This window comes from Nilaparvata lugens, chromosome 13 (assembly GCF_014356525.2).
Source record: "Nilaparvata lugens isolate BPH chromosome 13, ASM1435652v1, whole genome shotgun sequence".
Lineage (NCBI taxonomy): Eukaryota > Metazoa > Arthropoda > Insecta > Hemiptera > Delphacidae > Nilaparvata > Nilaparvata lugens.
Window position 1 is genome coordinate 29,225,460 of NC_052516.1, and position 19,769 is coordinate 29,245,228.

A 19,769-nucleotide genomic window follows, 5' to 3' on the forward strand; every position below is an offset into this window, starting at 1 on the left:
GGATACGCAACGGCCCCAAGGCCGAACGGTACGTGAGTGGGGAGACCGCCATTGAGGCCCGATCTTAAGACCGGGACTGAAGAGTCCGGGCCTTAAGACCGATCGAAACGTGTATGGTAGGCCTAAGACACAAGCAAAAAATATTGTAAACAAATTGACAAGTAAACGATTTTTTCAATCTTTTCAATTGTGAATTTCTTGTTTGGTTTCATTTGGATTCTAGATTGTTTTTGAAATTACCTTCTGGTGTTCAGTGAGCGCGAAAAACGCCATCGAAGCTAGATTGCGTTTGGCACTTGCCAACATGACCCGGTTCCTCTCAGCCGGCTGCATGTAAGATGTGTTGTAGCACCCAACCAACGCCAAATCAGCCATCATACGTGTTTGCCTACAACACATAATACTCATATAAATAACTAAATATCGGAGCACCGAGCTTCGCTCGTTATTTACTAATTGATAAACAGAACACAATTTTCGTAAATGATCGTATTTTACAGCTGGCTATACGTCAGCTTATGAATTTCGGAAATGCGATATTTTGATTTTCCACAGAATCATTCGCTCACTTTCTACTATCCACAGACGACGAGAGTCTCAGCTGTTTCAGCCAAGGATGAATAATTATCCTTTTAATGTCGTTCAGCGAGTTTTCCCAAGGATGAGACCTAGTGCAATCGAATTTTTATATCATAAACCTACTAAGTTCCAAATTTCGTGAAAATCGTTAGAGCCGTTTTCGAGATCCGTAGAACATAAATAACCAAATATAAAAATATAAACAGATATACAGAAATTGCTCGCTTAATATAATAGGATAAAGTTATATTATTTAGTGCCGGTTGTACAAAAGCCAGTAAAATTTTAACCGTGATTGATTCCACGAGAATCAATCAGAGAAGCCGTCTTTTCAAAAACGCCTTCTATGATTGGTTCTCGTAAAGTTAAACACGCTTAAAATTTAACCGGCTTTTGTGCACAGGGCCTTAGCTGGGACTTTGCTATATTGAGGAATAAGAGAAGATATTTATAAAAATATGACAATTATAATATTACAGATATACCTAGATAACCTAGTTCACCATAAAAGGTAGAAGGGATTTTATATTACCTTGTGATAGATTACGAGTAGACTCTATTATGCATGTGTTCTAATCTTTCGACGAAATCTTATGCATGAATGCATCTACAGATGTTTCATGGATCAAATAAGATATCTATTTAATGAATCAGTTCGAATTCAATTTCGCCATAATAATAGAAATAATAATCTTTAACACAACGTTGAGCAAAATAATAATCAATCCTCATATATAAAAAAAAGTAGCTTTGTCCATCAGAATAACATATTAAGGTAGGCGCACACAGATCGTCATCGGACGGACGGCACGCATCGGACGGATCGGACGATTAGATTTGATGTTTTCAATTGGAGTGCGCATGCCTATACGACGCATCAAATCTAATCGTCCGATCCGTGCCGTCCGTCCGATGACGATCTGTGTGCGCCTATCTTTAGGCGCTGCCTGCTAAAAGAAGTTTGAGTGCTTACAGCGAGTATCAATATCAATTTTCAATATAAAAATATAGTTTAAAACTTTGTCATATTGAGGAATATATAAAAAATAAGAAAATTACTATAGTCCGTGCAAACCTTAGTTGACCTTTATGGCCAATGTCATTTCAATGTAACAATAGGATCACAATGTTGCCGTTTTTATGCTGATTTTTTCAAAAAGTTCTAGGCTCTCTTTTCCAGTCTTTCTCTCAAACAGTTAGCTCACAGGTTTTCCGGGTTCTGTGAAGTTAAGTAGTTATCTACTCATCTACATATCTATTATCTGTTCTGAATAAGTTAAATTTTCATCTGTTTCCATTCTAAGTATTTTTTTTTCTCTTCAAACATTAGTTTTAGTATCTTTTTTTGATTGAACTGTATACTGTACGTTGTGTTATGGAAACATATTTGGGTAATTACCTGTTGTTTCCGATGCGATATTGTGAATAAATAAATAAATAATGTACTGTCATAGTATGCAATGGGTCTTGCAAGACCTGGCAATACATTGTCATTTGTGAAAAAGAATCAATAAAGATTCTGTAAAATCTGACATTACTGTACGGTAATAAGAGCGATGCTGCAATGTGAGGTTTGCACAGACTAATCATCTAATTATATTACAAAAATTAGAGCTCCCATGAAATTTTGCAAATAAGGCATGACTTAGCGAGAAAAGTCACTGTAAAATCAATCGAAGATTGAAAAGCAAGAAGCAACAAGCAACTAACATAGGTATGATGTTACACCATATGACTGTGCAATTGGACCTTAATAAATTAATCACAATATTGTCTGCCACTTTTAAAAATGATTTTCGGTCAATGCTTCGAGATAACAAAGTTCAAGATCCTTATTATATTATTTTTATCGAAATTACATCATTAAATCTTTATTTTCTTGCGTGACATTTTGAACTTTTGAATAATCAAAAGGTTATCACGCATTGTAATACTCACAGTTTATCTCTATTATTTGATTAATTATTATTATAGCTCAAAGATTTATTATTCCTATATAGCCCAATTAGAATTATTGCAATTATGAATATTTTCTGCTGAGCGGCCGTCTGATTGAAGTAGTCGGCATTTCTTGAGATAAAAACTGTTTATCTCATTTTGGGGCCTGCGGTATCTCTCTGTCTGACTTTCAATAAACAAAACATAGTTGAAATCTGTTTCTCTTCACTTTTGCTCGACTCTTGGCCCACATTGCTCAATCAACTTGACGAGAGGAAGCCGATGAGAGAAGCTTCACAGTTAAAATTCGGCACTTCCAAATCTTATCGACTTGGGAATTTTTTTTCAAATTTCCAGAACTGGACAGCATTTTGTTACTTCTCGGTAATAGATTTAATTCTTTTTTTATCGGACCATACAGTCATCAGCAACGTCAGTAAAATATTCATAACACTTGGCACTCAATTAAAAAGTATGTGTGAAAAACTCCTCCAACGAATAGAAGTCCCTTGCCACTTCTTTCTATAGAGGAAAGCTGATACCGGCATATCTAATCAACTGTTGTTCATTCCTGTTAAAAACAATGAATCATATTTTATTATCAACAGGAAATTATATTTTTTCAATGATTTATTAACGCATTTTCATAATTGAGAATATGTTGTTAATTAATTATATTTCTATATAGTTAAAAACCGATATGACAACGTTGCGGAGGTAGAAAAGGATAGCGTCATCTGCTTTGTGGAATGATGGAAAAGGATAGCAACACCAATGTTAATCAAACACTGCCATTATAATGTGGACCTCACTAGTCGTGCTTAAAGTTAAATATAATAAGGGTACTATAGTCCGTGCAAACCTAAGTTTGCAGCACAGGGTTCTATGGCCAATGTTATTTCAACATAACAATAGGAGCACACATTTATTTATACATTGATAGATACAGTACATCATTCTCAACTATTAATGATTGGGGAAGGACAACAGGCTTAAAGCCCAAAACGGTTCCTTTCCCAAACCAGTTGCCGGTTTTATGCTGATTCTATCAAAAAGGCAAACGCTCTTTTTCGCTCTTTATCTTTCACACATATCTTTTGTAAGTTAATTCTGAATGATAAAATGAATACATAGCTTACGGGCTCTCTGGATTTTGTGTAATATGGAGCACTGTACTCCATAATTATGCAGCAAGGCTGCAAACTAAGGTTTGCACAGACTATAGTAATTCTTAGCAACCCCATGAAATGAGTGTATACTGACCGATTGGCGGCCAAATTGTGTGGACAGGCGGCGAACTGGTCGAGGGTGACCCCCTGCCAGGTGGACCCCTCGTAGCAGGGGGGCAACTCCTGCTCGGAGGCGTGCCGGCCGCCGCACCAGTGCCGGGAGTTGCGCCATGTTGCGCCTCGCTGCACATGCCGAAATTCACTCAGGTAGCGGCTGATCGGCTCACGCAGCAGAGTGATGTAGAAGTATCTGACAAACAAAACAATACAAATCAATAATTAATCAAATAAAATTAATAAATAGATAGATAGGTCAATTAATTGTGAATTTTCCTTAGAAGTAATGCAATTTTTGGAGGAGAATAGCACAGGCTCAGCCTAGTTTTTCCCATTAAATTTTTATCAAAATTTTTGGAGAGAAATAGCAAAGGCTCAGCCTAGTTTTTCCTCCAATGTCATTATTATATTATGATTATAGTATCTTGTACAATAAATAAATGTAACCATAATTTTTCCCCGACAGCTGAATCTACAAAACTGTCCGAATGCATAAAAAATGAATGTAGTAGTTCCTTAGAACTAATGCAATGAAACCAGAATGTTTTATCACCAGCTAAATCTGCAGAGGTTGTCCGAAAAAATCACGCATCACAGAGAGTTTAAATTTTCATTTAAAAACAATATATTTTACAAAAGAATTTAATAAGAGTCGAAACACATTAACTGAAATATGACGTGTGTAAAAACAGCACAATTACCAAATAAAAGTATGATAGATAGTGCTGTGTGAGTATATGTAAAATCCTAGGTGTACACAGTGAAGGTTAAAGAAAAATTTATAATTATGTGTTATAATACCGTGTGTTTCAAAAAGAATGAGCCAATTTAAACAGTTATATTTATTTTTAAAAATGCTGCACACATACCAATTCTAAATCAAATTACTCACAGAAGTATCAAGTTTATGATGATGTATTTGGAAGTAAAAAGTAAATTCGTATGGCTTTTGTTGGTGGGTAGTCCCTTGCGGGAAGGTCCCACCGCCTGAATATATAATTTAAGCCGTCAATGGGCCTCACGACTGTCATACTTAAGCCTGGACCGACAGTTTAACGTGTCCATCCGAAAACACGGGAGTGATCTGGTTGAAATACTTTTGGTAATGAGAGGGTTTGAACCCGGGATCTCTAGGTTGATTCGGAATTTGATGACTCTGGTATCCATGGATCTCTTGCTTATTCTGGAATTTTTGCCATAGCCTGTCGCTTACTTTTCATTTCACTTATCCAAAAGTGTAAAAAGCAGCCAATCCACTGATTCTTTCTTCCATGGAAGTCCATTCATACATACAAGTCCATTCATAATAGTATAACATTTATTGTGGCTGATTTCACATGTCCTAAACTCTACAATCATAAATATTGAAGTGGATCATTTTAATGTGAATTTGCATAAATCTGAATAGAGTTTATTCAATCGCTTTGATTATTGACTACTATTATATGATTTCTTTCTTTGATCTCAGCTTTTAACCAAAAGCTTAGGGATGAAGATTTGGATGTAAACATGTAACTCAATTTAATTTCTATATAAATTGACAACTTTAGAATTTACTTGTGATCTATCAATATCAATAGGTTTGTCTTGTGTCGTAATAACATCATGAAAGGAAATAAGAGCAGTTGATGGATTATTATGTTTATTTTTATTTAGTTTTTAGCTGATTTTGAAACATGAAAATATCAGGCCCAGTAGCACGCACAAAAGCATGTTCAATTACAATCAGGATTAAATTTCATGAGAATTAATCAGAGCAGGGGTTTTTCAATAGAAGGCTTTTCTGATTGGCTCTCGTGGTATTTAGTCCAGGGGCCTATTTCACAAAGGTACAAGTATTGTTACCAACCATGGTTACGAACAAGTACTTGTAGTTACAAGTTTACAAGTACTCACGTTTCACAAAAATTTATGATTTACAAGTTTACAATTTTACAAGTCTACAAGTACTTTAATAGTAAACATAACATATTTTCATGATGATTTCCTTTTTTTATCCTTTATAAAGGTTACTTGTACTTTTCAATAATTACTTTGAAAATAATTGAAGGCAATATCATGTTTTTTGTAGTCTCTTCATTTATTGCTGAATTTGTAACTTACACAGTATATGTACTCTGTATACATATAGTAAATGTACTATATATAATGTAGGTATACTATTTATACTGTGTATATATACTATAGTACACATAGCCTATGAGGTAAGACATTAATAACTATTTTGGAAATTTATTGAATTCAATCTCCTGATGCATATATTTCCAAAATAATGAATTATAGAGGAATATAGGGCATTTTCAATTATTAGAAATATTTATTGAATATTTAGAATCATTTTAATAATCACTTGTAAATCCTTTACATAGTTTTCCACTCCGGCAGAAATTTCATAGTTACTAACAAGTAATTTCGACAAAAATTGTTGGCTACAATGAAAATCTTTGTGAAACACTTGTTTTTAACAAGCAAATCACTTGTAAACTTGTAGAAATTCATTGTAACTACAAGTTTACAATTCTCCTTTTGTGAAACGCTAGTAATCAGCTGTTCTCCAAAACCATGGTTGGCAACAAGACTGGTAACCTACTTGTACCTTTGTGAAACGGGCCCCAGATTATGAATCAACAGACAGTGCAACAGTGCAAAAAGCAGAAATGTCAAACATGATTGAAATTGAAACAGTAGCGATTATCAACATTATTTTCTTCATCTGATCTAAAGTAACCAGATTATAGTAAGATTCACATCAATGTGTCAGCATTGTTTGAAAGGGGAGCATTGATGCTATTAATGAGGAATACTGACAGTCAACGAACTGTTAACTTATACAATCATATTCTCCAATATTTTTATCGAAAGCTACCTTATATCTTCTTTGGTAAAACAATCAATGTTTGGGAATAATTGATTCATGGGAAAAGCGCCTTACTTCTATGCAAGATATTTTCACATTAGGAAAAGCAACAACAGCTATTTGGTCGTTTTAATAAATAACCCCTTTCTTTCGCCCAAGTTAAATTTTGGCCGAATTTCCTCATTCTTTACAAACAGATTCCACAACGGACACTTCTGAAGTTTTTAAAATACCCCTTTGAGCAGTTTTCGCGATCTATCGGATATACAAACAAAATTAGTCTTGATAGAATAGGATCAATTGATAGAAGCAACTCCAGCCATAAAAGTTTGTTTTATGAAAAATAAAAATTATCTATAATCCCAGGACTAGCTCTGATTGAAGCAGCAGTGCCCAATCAATTTGTTCTCGATAAATGCATTTTAATTAATTCTTCAACTTGGTGCCAACCTAATGAAATAATCTCAACTTAATGCCAACCTGACAAAATTATTAGTTGGTCGCCAGTTATCAACTGTTTCGAATATGTACTCTCTCTAGATTATAGTTCTATAGTAACATATGATATGGACATTTCAATTATAATTAAGAGATTGGGAGAAGAAGAATATACATGCTAAAAGACGAACTTTAAACCCTTAAAAACCACCCTTAGAGTTGAAATATCGCCAAAAGATTTCTTAGTGAGCACCTAGGACGTATGAGGAAGCTAGCTATATTCCAAGTTTTGTTGCAATCCATCCAGTAGTTTTCCAGAAATCGTGATCAGTGATTCAGTGAGATAAGAATTTTATAAGTATAGATTATGTGTTATAATATACGGTAGTTAATGTGTGTTGTTCAATTACAACTAAAATTTGTTCATATTAGAGACATTTTTATTTTTTCAAAGCATATTTTATTAATTGTATTACTAGCAGGTAACCCGTGCTCCACAAGGGTCTAATTAAAAACTTGATCCACTGAAATAAAAAAGCCTACAATCATCCTCGGTGAATTAAGAATCTATATGCAAAATTTCAAGTTAATCAGTCCAGTAGTTCTACGTGATGACGCGTCATCATTCGTGAATTTCCTATCCTGTGCATGTATTCTTTCCTTTCTTTCAATTCTTCCCTTTCATTATATTAGAGATTAATACAATATTGATGAAATAAAAGTCTGATATCCCTATGTTGCGTGTCTTTTTGGACACTAATTATAAAAAAGTGTAGCAAAAAGAATACATTGTTCTGATTTGAGGCTTGCTTGCTAATGTTTGCCCCTGGTCAATCAATTGAACAGTCCCTGTCTCTCATTTTTCTTCTCTGTCACATCCTTTTTCCTCGCTCTCTTCCTCAAATTTCTATTGATTAAAATTGTTATAATTAGAAGAGCATTCAATTCACTTCCCTTTTCTACGCCACAACTTTTGACAACTTGACATTCTTTTCGATAATTTTGTTGCTGGAAAATAACTTTCTAGGCTAAGAAATACTTGAATATAATTTAAAATAAGATGGATCCTTAATTTTGGTTAAATTATTTCAATTCAGAATTACATTTTCCAAATCTAAACGTTCACAATACAGTTCATCTTACTTATATGTGAGTAAATCAAATCATATTTCACATAAATGTTCTTATAAATAATATTCTACACACACTCATAAATACATATACATAAATCAAATAAAGCTTAGCATGATGACACAATCCAACCAAAATGTAATAATAATAAACGGTACCGTAAGTTAAAAAACCACTGGCATAAAATGACTCTCGTTCGCCAGTGGGAGTAAGAGATAAGTTTATCATACGCTCAACCTGATTTAAATTGAGGTAGCACAGAAGCAAATATATAAAACAGAGTAGAAAATAATAAAACGAAGAATCGAAACAAAATGAAAAATTCTCTCGAGTATCTTATACTATATAACTATGATACTTTCTCATTTATAGATACAGCGATTCATTCAGTGTAAACAGGGTATATAGAAAACATTACATGGAAAATAGAAAGAAGGAAAATCATAATATTCTTAATAATCATAATATAGACGATATTTAATTTTTTAGAGTATGATGATTACTCTCGTTTGACAGAACAATTTTCCTTAATTTTATATCTAATCTATTCAAATTCTAAATTTTTAGCATGGGAAATATGTTCAATTGAAGACTAAACCTCACTTTAAAAAATATAGCCTAACTAAATTTAGTACATAAATAGTTTGGTGTAAGCCTATTTCTCCAATAATTTCAATGATAAACGATAAACAAACTATAAATTGTCAACCAATGTTTAATCAGTTATTTAAAGCTGGTAAGAAGTTGACTAATTATTAGTAACTGAACTTTACATAATAAAAATTTGATTTCTGTTCAAGCGAACATATTTCAATAGACAATAGAAAGCAATTTGTTAAGTACTGTTGATTATTTTATTTTTTTTTTGCAAGTTGACCACGAATACTGGTTAGTGTGGTTAACTTCTGTTCTTTAAATTGTATTTTTCTATGCTTTTGTAAAAAGAAATAAATTTCATTTCAATTTCAGAAAAAGGTAAAATAGCTGTCGTTTGGTACAAGAAATATCAAAGAATAAATGAATATCAACGTCATTGTCAATGTCAATTGACCACAGATATTTCAACGGTCGATAGAAATCTATTTCAAAACTGGGAAATCAAAATTCCTCACACACTATAAACCATAATATAAAAATTATCTGCAATGAATGTGGAGTTTACAACCGACAAATCAAAGTGCTATGAAGTGATTACAAAACTTTGAACCGATTCAATAAATAATACACTATTTACGACATAAGGAAGAAGATATCAGGACAAATTTAGTTCAGGACAATAACATCGAATACAATAATACAATTTTCAGTTAACAGCGATTGGTATCATAAAAGGTCAGAGTTTGGAGTAGCATTACATAAACAAGAATGCTAAGAGATTGGTGACAGAGTTTATGAAGAAACATGAACTGTTTTTAGAATTTATTGAAAAATGTGAGATAAACATAAATTTTGAGTTCACAATTTCAAAGCGAATGAAAAGCTATACAAAATTACTGGTAAAAGTTATGTGAGAACCCACTAACCCAAATTAACATCACCTTTTCAATAACAAATTTGAATAATTCTAGAAATATTGAGGTGTTAGATAAGCTTCTAATGCAAAAATCTTGTCATTTGTTTAACAAGCACAGACCTACTTTTGGATTAGTTCATCGCAATTGAATTCATATACAGCAAGCAGGTATAAGAATTGACAATGAATTATTGTTGGATAAATAGTTGAAGATGAAGTAATACGATCAACTTATTCTTTTGTTTGAGAACAATAGGAGTTATATTTTAGTTATTCTACAGTATTTCAACACAACAGAACAAGTTATTATTTTTCTAGTTCACTATGAACTATGAAGAAGACATTGATTTAACAACGAATCAAAATTAATCTAGGATGGTAAATTATAATAATTTCTACTGTAATCTATAGTAGTTATATTATTTTTTGTGTAGTTGAGAAGTTTATATTGTGGTAATTATTCATATTAAATAAAAAAACTAAGAAATTGCCAAAAACCACAGATTTTATTGAAATTTATAAAGAAACCGGTCTTTCTAAATTTCAATAAAATCTGTGGTTTTTACAATTTCTCAGTCTTTTTATTTAATAGTTATATTAATCTATACTATAATAAAGGAAAGAACTGGCTTATACACGTAAGGTATGGCAAATTATGTTTGACGCATCATCACGTCTGAACTACTGGACTGATTAACTTGAAATTTTGCATAAAAATTTTTAATTAACCGAGGATGGTTATAGACTTATTTTCAATTTTACGGCAGGTTTTCAGTTTGTAAAGTTTTAAAATAGACCTTTGCGGAGCACGGGTTACCTGCTAGTTTACAATAAAGTAGAGATATTAGATGTATATTTCATAAAGAAAACCTAGCTAAATAAAATTTATAGATAACTCATGCCAGGTAGATTCATTGAGGGTGGTAGGTATATTTTCTGCATATTGAATTTATTCTACTCTAATTTATTGAATTTTATTTTCATAATTTATGTAAAAAGGAGTGAAAGGATGAAGATGGAGAGATTGAGAAGAACAAAATAATATAAATAGAGGACGAGGGAGAAATAGGTTGAGGAAGTCCGAAAGAAGAGAAGGTAAAAGTAAATTCGCATGGCTTTTGTTGGTGGGGAGTCCCTCGCGGGAAGGTCCCACCGCCTGAATATATAATTTAAGCCGTCAATGGGCCTTACGACTGTCATACTTCAGCCGGGACCGACAGTTTAACGTGCCCATCCGATAACACGGGAGTGATCTGGTTAAAAAAATTTTGGCATTGAGAGGGTTTGATCCCGGGATGAAGAGAAGGGAAGAGAAGGTGAAATTCATGAAGAGGAAAAGAAGAAGAATGTAGAGGAGTAGGAGAAAAAGAAGAAGACGAAGAAGTAGAATGAAGAGGAGGAAGAGAAAGAAAGGATGAAATTCAGTTAGCGGAAGAAGAGAAGAGTAAGAAGAAAGTGTTATAATTTTCTAAGAAAAGAAGATGGAGATTATGTGGAGAAAAGGAGAAGGAGAAGACGAAAAATTAGGATGAGGAGAAGAGAAACTGGAATTCAGGTAGAGGAAGAAAAGGAAACCTAGAAGATGAAATTGTCAATTTAGTTTTCTGAAATAGTTTTAGAAATTCTTAATTTTAATTTAGTTTTATGATTTAAAGTTTTGAGTTTTACTTTTTTCAAATTTCCATTAACCCTATACCCTATTAATCATCCTTAGATCACATAAATACCTCATACTTCTTTTACTGGAAATGTGTTTCATGGGAAAAAAATTTCCTTAGTTTACTGTTAAAGTTAGCATACCATTTTATTAACGTATTTTATTATTTGTAGGCACCTGCTGTAAAATCTTTTAGGTATAGCGGGGCCAATTTTGTAAAGTATTTTACTGAATAAAATGATTGATTGATTAGTGTAATTTACACGAAACATCAGATGAAGATGACGAGGAGAAAAATAGAATAGGGGGAGGAGTAGAAGGAGAAGAAGAAAATGTAGGAAGTAGAAGAATATAAAACGAAAAGAAACAGAGAAGACTCTCTCAGCGGAGTAGCCACTTGTCAGACATACTCTTCCAATTCAATAAAGGAAAATTCATATCCGGTATCAATCTCTTGCAACAATAATCATGAACACGAGAGACGATAAAAAGTTGATGGCTTGAAGGCTCCACAACATGGCTATGAATGACAATGAGAGAAGCACTGTGGCGAGATTCACTTCAAAATGACAGCGTTGGATGAATGGGGAGCATTGATATGAGGAATACAACATCAGATCCAAGTAAGTCACACCATATTTGGGTGGTCAATACCACACAATATATCAGCGCAAAAATTTAAGAAGCACTTTTACACTGTGTACCACGTGCCACGGTTATAACCTTGGTAGAGTTCTCCATTGAATATAAACTAACTTCTTAACATAAATTAGTTTCTGGAGACGTAGAAGGTTTAGAAATTTTTGGGGAAAATCGAGATTCGGAAACTTGTTTTTGCTAATGGACGCAACAGGTCTAACAGTTAGCATATTTAAGTATTACACATATGTCACGTGATTTCCAACAGATTCAAGTAATTCTGACGAACATATTTAAATCAGAAAATCAACTTGGATGATCTGAGCCATCCATCCATTCTTCAAAAGTGTCATGAGGTTTGAGATGTTACTTTAGTGGACTTACTTTATAGCTACCTAATAAAATAAAATATTTCACGGGAAATATATCTATTTATTTACATACAAAAGCTTACAGAATGAATCCATGAAGAGCTTTATTGACATCAACTAGTTTAGTCACATATATTTGATGCAAAATAAAAATAAATAGTAAACACAATAAATTTGTTTAATACTAATATGATAAAAAGAGGCGAAATGGAAAAAAATGTCAAAGGAAGTCAAATAATATATCATTAAATAATGCATTAATGATTGAAATGAAAAAATCTTTATTACGCGGAGTTAGGACTTTCAAGTGCTCTCTACCACTCAATCTCGAATGATTAAAAGAATTCAAGTTGAAAGAAACGTTGGTGTCAAATTGTATATCATCAAGTTCCAGTTTGTAGGATACTCATTAAATTTGATGGACCATTAAATCTACAACCCCCAAGGTAATGGACAAGTAGAACGCTACAACGGATACTATGGAAGACAATCCGTTTAGCTCTCCGGTCCAGAAACATGGACACATGTCATTGGGAGAAGGTAATCTCTGAAGAAGCATTCGCTCGCTTCTGTGTACTTCTATCAACTGACTGAAGCACTGAAGTTTGTTAATATGATTCACAGCAAACACTGAAAATGTTTGGAAAAACACTAATTTTTTGTTTGACAAACAATGATTGTCTAAACTTTTTAAAATGTTTGTCCATGAGCCCCTCAACAAACATGTTTGCCGAACATTTGTTCAGTGTGGACCCGGCTTCAGTTTCAAAATAATTTTCCAATGGTTTGGAGTCCACCTAAAACTGCAGATCCATTCATCTCTCCTATTCTCAAGAATCAGCCTTTAGCAGAGAAAACTTCTATAAGCTTACGATTGTTATATGGATAACTCCTATAAGATGTTTTATTCTATGCCTGTAGCTTATGCGGACTTCAACCTCGGCAAAAGAAAACACATTACTTCGGAGCTTATGTTTCAAGCATTAAAGACACATTTTCTAGCACCACATCTGGAGTTCTTGAGTCGTGCTTGATAAATTTGTCATCAACTTTTGAATGTGACTCTTTACAATATACTACGATCTGTATAATAAGTAACTGTAATATGATGTGTGATCTAGACTTAATATGAGAGATTAGGGGAGTAGACTGCTTTAACAGGCCATCTGGTCTCTATTCTGTTTAAATGTGTGAATCAACATATTGCTCTTCCCCTATTCTCCTTCTTCTTTCTCTTCTTCTTCTGCAGCGTCGTCTTCTCTTTGGTGATCTTTGCTGAGGGTCAATTGTCAGGCCTTCACAGACATCACAGAGCTGATCCTTGTTTAAGCGTCAATTTCGTATACAGCCAATGACACTCTAGTCAAATTCTTTGACCCTTTCGATATTTATACGGCTTGCTTTCTCTCTCTCTTTCTCTCCACCGGTATTACAAAAATTAAACCTTCGTCTTTATCACTATTTCATTGCCATCTTCTAAGTTTTTCAAAATTGGGAATGATAAAATTTTATTAGTTAATTCTGCCAATAAAATAAGTTTAAAATTCTATAAGTTTAGTTGTGTCAATAAAACACATTGGTAAAACAGGAAGCCTCTAAATTATTATTTATTTGGACATGTAACATTATCAAAACTTGGGATGGAATAGTTTTGGGCCAAGCCAGGCCTACCCAATCATATTTATATGATTTATGATTGTATCCACGAATTAATAAGCGAATGGTCAATTTGAAACCGAATAGGCTACATAAAATGCATCTACAGAGATGTTAAACCAATCTAATTCTGGCTGGCATACAAAATCTGTAGGCCTATTTCAAATGAATCAGTAAATTTTATCCTGATTAGAATACATTCTCCTCCGCTTGTTAACCAACAATAAATTCTCATTTTTCTATTAAAGTCTATTAAAAATGGAACTCTATTTTAATGAAGATTTCAATAGAAAAAGAAGCATTCTTCATTAATTTCAATGGTTTCTTTTCACTATGCTTGATTTTCTCCTTTGTCTACAACGAACAATTTATTCTATTTTTCCAAAATTTCATTCAAACCTTCAACAAACGTTAAATTTTAATAGACATTTTAACTGTATAAGTCATTGATTTTTTCAGATTCTATATTATTTTTTTAGCCTAATTCGACATTGTTCTTCAAGAAATATTGTTTATAGGGGTTTGATAACTCAGGCTAACTAGATCTACTAGAATATTATTTAAATAAATTTCTTAGATTAATTTAAACTACTACTACTATAAACTACATTTGTATTGGATGTATACTAAAATTAATACGTCAATGAGAATATAGTCCAATTTCTAACTATGAATACACGAATTTGTTTATGGGAATATTCTTGATCAATCACTACCTTCATTTTGAGGTTGCAAAGTTGATCCAAAAACTTTCAGAGATTTATCTAATAGCAAAACTAATAGAAGTTTTAAAAATAAGATAATTAAATGGATAGTGTCATTTCAATGTTTCAATTATTAACAATTAAGTGTCTCAAACTTCATTCTAAGGTTGCAAAGGTGATCCAGAGATTTATTTAATAGCAAACCTGTAAGAAGTTTTTAATATATGAAGATTAGATGGATAGTTTTTAGTGAAGTTGAAAAAACTTTTTTGAATTATTAATAATTTGTTTCAAAAGTATGTTTGCCATATTTCGTCTCTCTCTCAACCCGGCCGTGTGTTGATGGGAAGGATATTATTTTACTTTTTGTGTAGTTGAGAAGTCGATATTGTGGTAATTATTCATATTGAATGAAAAAGACTAAGAAATTGTCAAAAAACCACTGATTTATTGATAATTAGAAAGACCGGTTTCGGTTATTACACCATTGTCAATCTCTGATAAACTGTAAAATAGTATTGAATGAAAAAGACTAAGAAATTGTCAAAAAACCACTGATTTATCTTTCTAATTATCAATAAATAAACTGAGTTTAGCAGAGATTGACAATGGTGTAATAACCGAAACCGGTCTTTCTAATTATCAATAAATCAGTGGTTTTTTGACAATTTCTTAGTCTTTTTCATTCAATATTATTTTACATAATTTTCCAAGAGTCCGTAGTTATTTGTTTAAACAGCGCTGATGTCTGTAGTTAGGCCTACATTACATCATGTTATCGATATTCAAATTCCATTGAATCTTCATATTGATTAATAATTTTTCATACTGTGTGAAATTCTATGAATAATTAGCTATACTGCAAGTTATTCTAAATCAATGCATCAGCCAAAATGTATTGAAACTTACATGAATAAAGATATTTAACTCTTCACCTTCACCTTATTGTTTGCTTCATTTTTCTTCAGTCCTCCTTCTGCTCCTCAGTTATTATAAAACAAAATTCTAATTTTTTCCTTGACAGTTCATTATAATTCACGTTCAGTCTACAGTCAGTACATGTATAGCTCCCTACGGCTCCTAATGAGTGAGGTTCATGCCTACCGGTAGAGGGGCCAGCTGCACCACCACAATACCAGGAGACGAGGCAACATTGACCTGCCCTACTCCAGACTGTCGAAAGCACATGACGAAGTCTGTCTGGCGACTGCCGGTCATGAACTGAATTATACTGAATTTGTGCAATCGGCACAAAGAGTATGATCTATGTGCAAGTGCAAAACCAAGCGCGCAGATGAGACAAAATTTGGAAAAAGCTATAGAAAAAATATGTCACTTAGTAGCTGCTTAAACCTGTAGCTGCTCACACTGAAAGTCACCAGCAAGTGCAAGCGTTTATAGTGAGGTCCACGTTATAATGGCAGTGGATAAAGATAGAAGAATAGCGATGCCAATTCTCTGCATTAATTAATTATACTTCTACATTGTCAAAAAAATAATTGGCATCGTTGAGGACCTAGAAAATGATAGTACCACCGGCTTTGTCGAATGATAGACAAGGATAGCAAAACCAAAGTTGATCAAATACTGTCATTATAAAGTGGACCTCACTATAGTGTGAGTGTTCCCATGACTTTCAAGATTTTCGTTTTAATCTGCGCGCGTGGTCATGCATAATCTCACGTGCATCTAATATGGTCATACCCTAATGCTGGATTGACACATAACAGTAACAGTGGAAATATAATTCCCACTAGTTCTAATTGCACTATTTTTATTCAGCCCGGCTGAGCAAGTATGAACGGGATTAGTTTTAATGGGAATTATATTTTTACTTTTGCGTGCAAATCCAGCTTAACTCAGTAGGCTACCAGAACTCCTGTCGTTCAATTTTTAATAGTTTGAGAATAATGTTTGTCTACAGGAAGTTGACGTATAGGATAGCTAATTGTTATTAATACAGAATGAAGAGAAAATTGTTCAGGTAAGTGGTAGAGCAACACTACATTGCGAGGCAACTCAAGACTGGCAAAGACCTAGCTTATGTAAATGCTATGCAAACTCTCAACATTTTCAACAGACTGCTACAAAATATTTGTAAATTTGTAAGGTTTCGTGGGCACCTACTATGAACTTGCTACTTCTCGTATTCATTAATTGAGGAAGGATAAGATTGATTGTCTTGTTTTTTATCAGTATTGAGTATGAGCTAATGATAGTTAAACTACAGGGCCAGATAAAACAAGCTAACAAAAGCCACCACAATTTTATATATTTACGAAATTTGTAGGGTGATCGCCGTTCATAGATAGAAACTAAAGTAGGTACTCGGTTCATCAGAGAATCCTCTAGGAGGGGCATAACCTATAGTCACGCAATAACGTTATTTTCAACAAATTCTTAAATGTAGTATAATAATTGATGAAATTCATACCTTCTCTTGACAGAGTCTCCTTCATTTTTGTCCAGTTCAGAATCGACACAGCTTGTCAGCTCCGTCCAATCTGCATGGAGTCCGCACTTCCAACCAGTGGAGTATCGGCTGAACAACCAATTCTCATTTCTGTTGGGCCGAAAACAATAGCATCGTTTCCTTTTTCTGTGACAGGAGCAGGGTCTTTGCAAATCAAGATCTTGCACTAAATGCCTACCAAACGAAGTGCCACCAGTTTTTTGAATATGTAAAAACACCATCACATCATGAGCGTTCATATCGAACTGAAAGTTGTCATTCAACACATCGTCATAACTTAAACCTGGATTTGTAGCTTTTGAATTGATAGGATTAGAATGGATGGATAGCGGTTTCCCTAAATTATCTTGTATTGGAAATTTTAACGTCCAATCTGTCCAAGTCGGTTTTTGTGTTGTTAATGCACATAGCTGCTCACACTGAAAGTCACCAGCAAGTGCAAGCGTTTATAGTGAGGTCCACGTTATAATGGCAGTGGATAAATATAGAAGAATAGCGATGCCAATTCTCTGCATTAATTAATTATACTTCTACATTGTCAAAAAATAATTGGCATCGTTGAGGACCTAGAAAATGATAGTACCACCGGCTTTGTCGAATGATAGACAAGGATAGCAAAACCAAAGTTGATCAAATACTGTCATTATAAAGTGGACCTCACTATAGTGTGTGTTCCCATGACTTTCAAGATTTTCGTTTTAATCTGCGCGCGTGGTCATGCATAATCTCACGTGCATCTAATATGGTCATACCCTAATGCTGGATTGACACATAACAGTAACAGTGGAAATATAATTCCCACTAGTTCTAATTGCACTATTTTTATTCAGCCCGGCTGAGCAAGTATGAACGGGATTAGTTTTAATGGGAATTATATTTTTACTTTTGCGTGCAAATCCAGCTTAACTCAGTAGGCTACCAGAACTCCTGTCGTTCAATTTTTAATAGTTTGAGAATAATGTTTGTCTACAGGAAGTTGACGTATAGGATAGCTAATTGTTATTAATACAGAATGAAGAGAAAATTGTTCAGGTAAGTGGTAGAGCAACACTACATTGCGAGGCAACTCAAGACTGGCAAAGACCTAGCTTATGTAAATGCTATGCAAACTCTCAACATTTTCAACAGACTGCTACAAAATATTTGTAAATTTGTAAGGTTTCGTGGGCACCTACTATGAACTTGCTACTTCTCGTATTCATTAATTGAGGAAGGATAAGATTGATTGTCTTGTTTTTTATCAGTATTGAGTATGAGCTAATGTTAGTTAAACTACAGGGCCACATAAAACAAGCTAACAAAAACCACCACGATTTTATATAGCCTATTTACGAAATCTGTAGGGTGATCGCCGTTCATAGATAGAAACTAAAGTAGGTACTGGGTTTATCAGAGAATCCTCTAGGAGGGGCATAACCTATAGTCACGCAATAACGTTATTTTCAACAAATTCTTAAATGTAGTATAATAATTGATGAAATTCATACCTTCTCTTGACAGAGTCTCCTTCATTTTTGTCCAGTTCAGAATCGACACAGCTTGTCAGCTCCGTCCAATCTGCATGGAGTCCGCACTTCCAACCAGTGGAGTATCGGCTGAACAACCAATTCTCATTTCTGTTGGGCCGAAAACAATAGCATCGTTTCCTTTTTCTGTGACAGGAGCAGGGTCTTTGCAAATCAAGATCTTGCACTAAATGCCTACCAAACGAAGTGCCACCAGTTTTTTGAATATGTAAAAACACCATCACATCATGAGCGTTCATATCGAACTGAAAGTTGTCATTCAACACATCGTCATAACTTAAACCTGGATTTGTAGCTTTTGAATTGATAGGATTAGAATGGATGGATAGCGGTTTCCCTAAATTATCTTGTATTGGAAATTTTAACGTCCAATCTGTCCAAGTCGGTTTTTGTGTTGTTAATGCACATACCTGTTCCGAACAAAAGTAACCGAAATAAATGATACCACTTAGTGCTAGGAATATACATATCATCACGAAACTGCGGAGCTTTGATTTAGATCTAGATTCCATTTTAATTTCATAAGTGATAGATTCACGGAGGAAGAGAGAAAAGTCACTGTCAAGAACCTGAACTTCAACACTCTTCTTCGCCATTATTTTCGTCCGACTCGGGATTTCGAGATCTCGATTTGTTGATGAAGTCGATGTCTGCTCCAAAGAGGTTAGAATGAACAATCATATGATTACATCTGAAAAAATCAAGTCACGTGAAAATAGAAAATAATAATCGATTCATTCAATTTTTACAAGAAATATTTTTTGAAATATCAAATTTATTCTTCTACAATCCAAATTTTGAACATTTCTCCGTATTCACCCTGAGACCATCTCTGAAAGCGTTACATCTGGACACAACACTTTTTGAAAAAGTAAAATTACACGAACAAGATGTAGATGAATCTGCTGATTGTAAAGTGTATTAAAACATGATTATACATAGTTGGTGAAAATTATGTAAACTATTTTATATTTCTGTCAGAAGTAAACACCTTATGGACT

The 19,769-nt window shown here is 33.6% G+C and overlaps 1 protein-coding gene across 1 annotated transcript in view; it reads right to left on the reverse strand.

Annotated features, from left to right (window-relative positions):
• LOC111047724 (heparan-sulfate 6-O-sulfotransferase 1) overlaps positions 1-19,398 on the reverse strand; it is a 32,180-nt gene extending 12,782 nt beyond the window's left edge. Inside the window, exons 1-3 of the mRNA XM_039440267.1 lie at positions 18,730-19,398; positions 3,781-3,996; positions 241-388 (exon numbers count right to left, since the gene is read on the reverse strand). Of these exons, the coding sequence (XP_039296201.1) occupies positions 241-388; positions 3,781-3,996; positions 18,730-19,364 (999 nt within the window). The 5' untranslated portion in view covers positions 19,365-19,398. The remainder of the gene's footprint in view (positions 1-240; positions 389-3,780; positions 3,997-18,729) is intronic.
• Between the last annotated feature and the right edge of the window lie 371 nt (positions 19,399-19,769).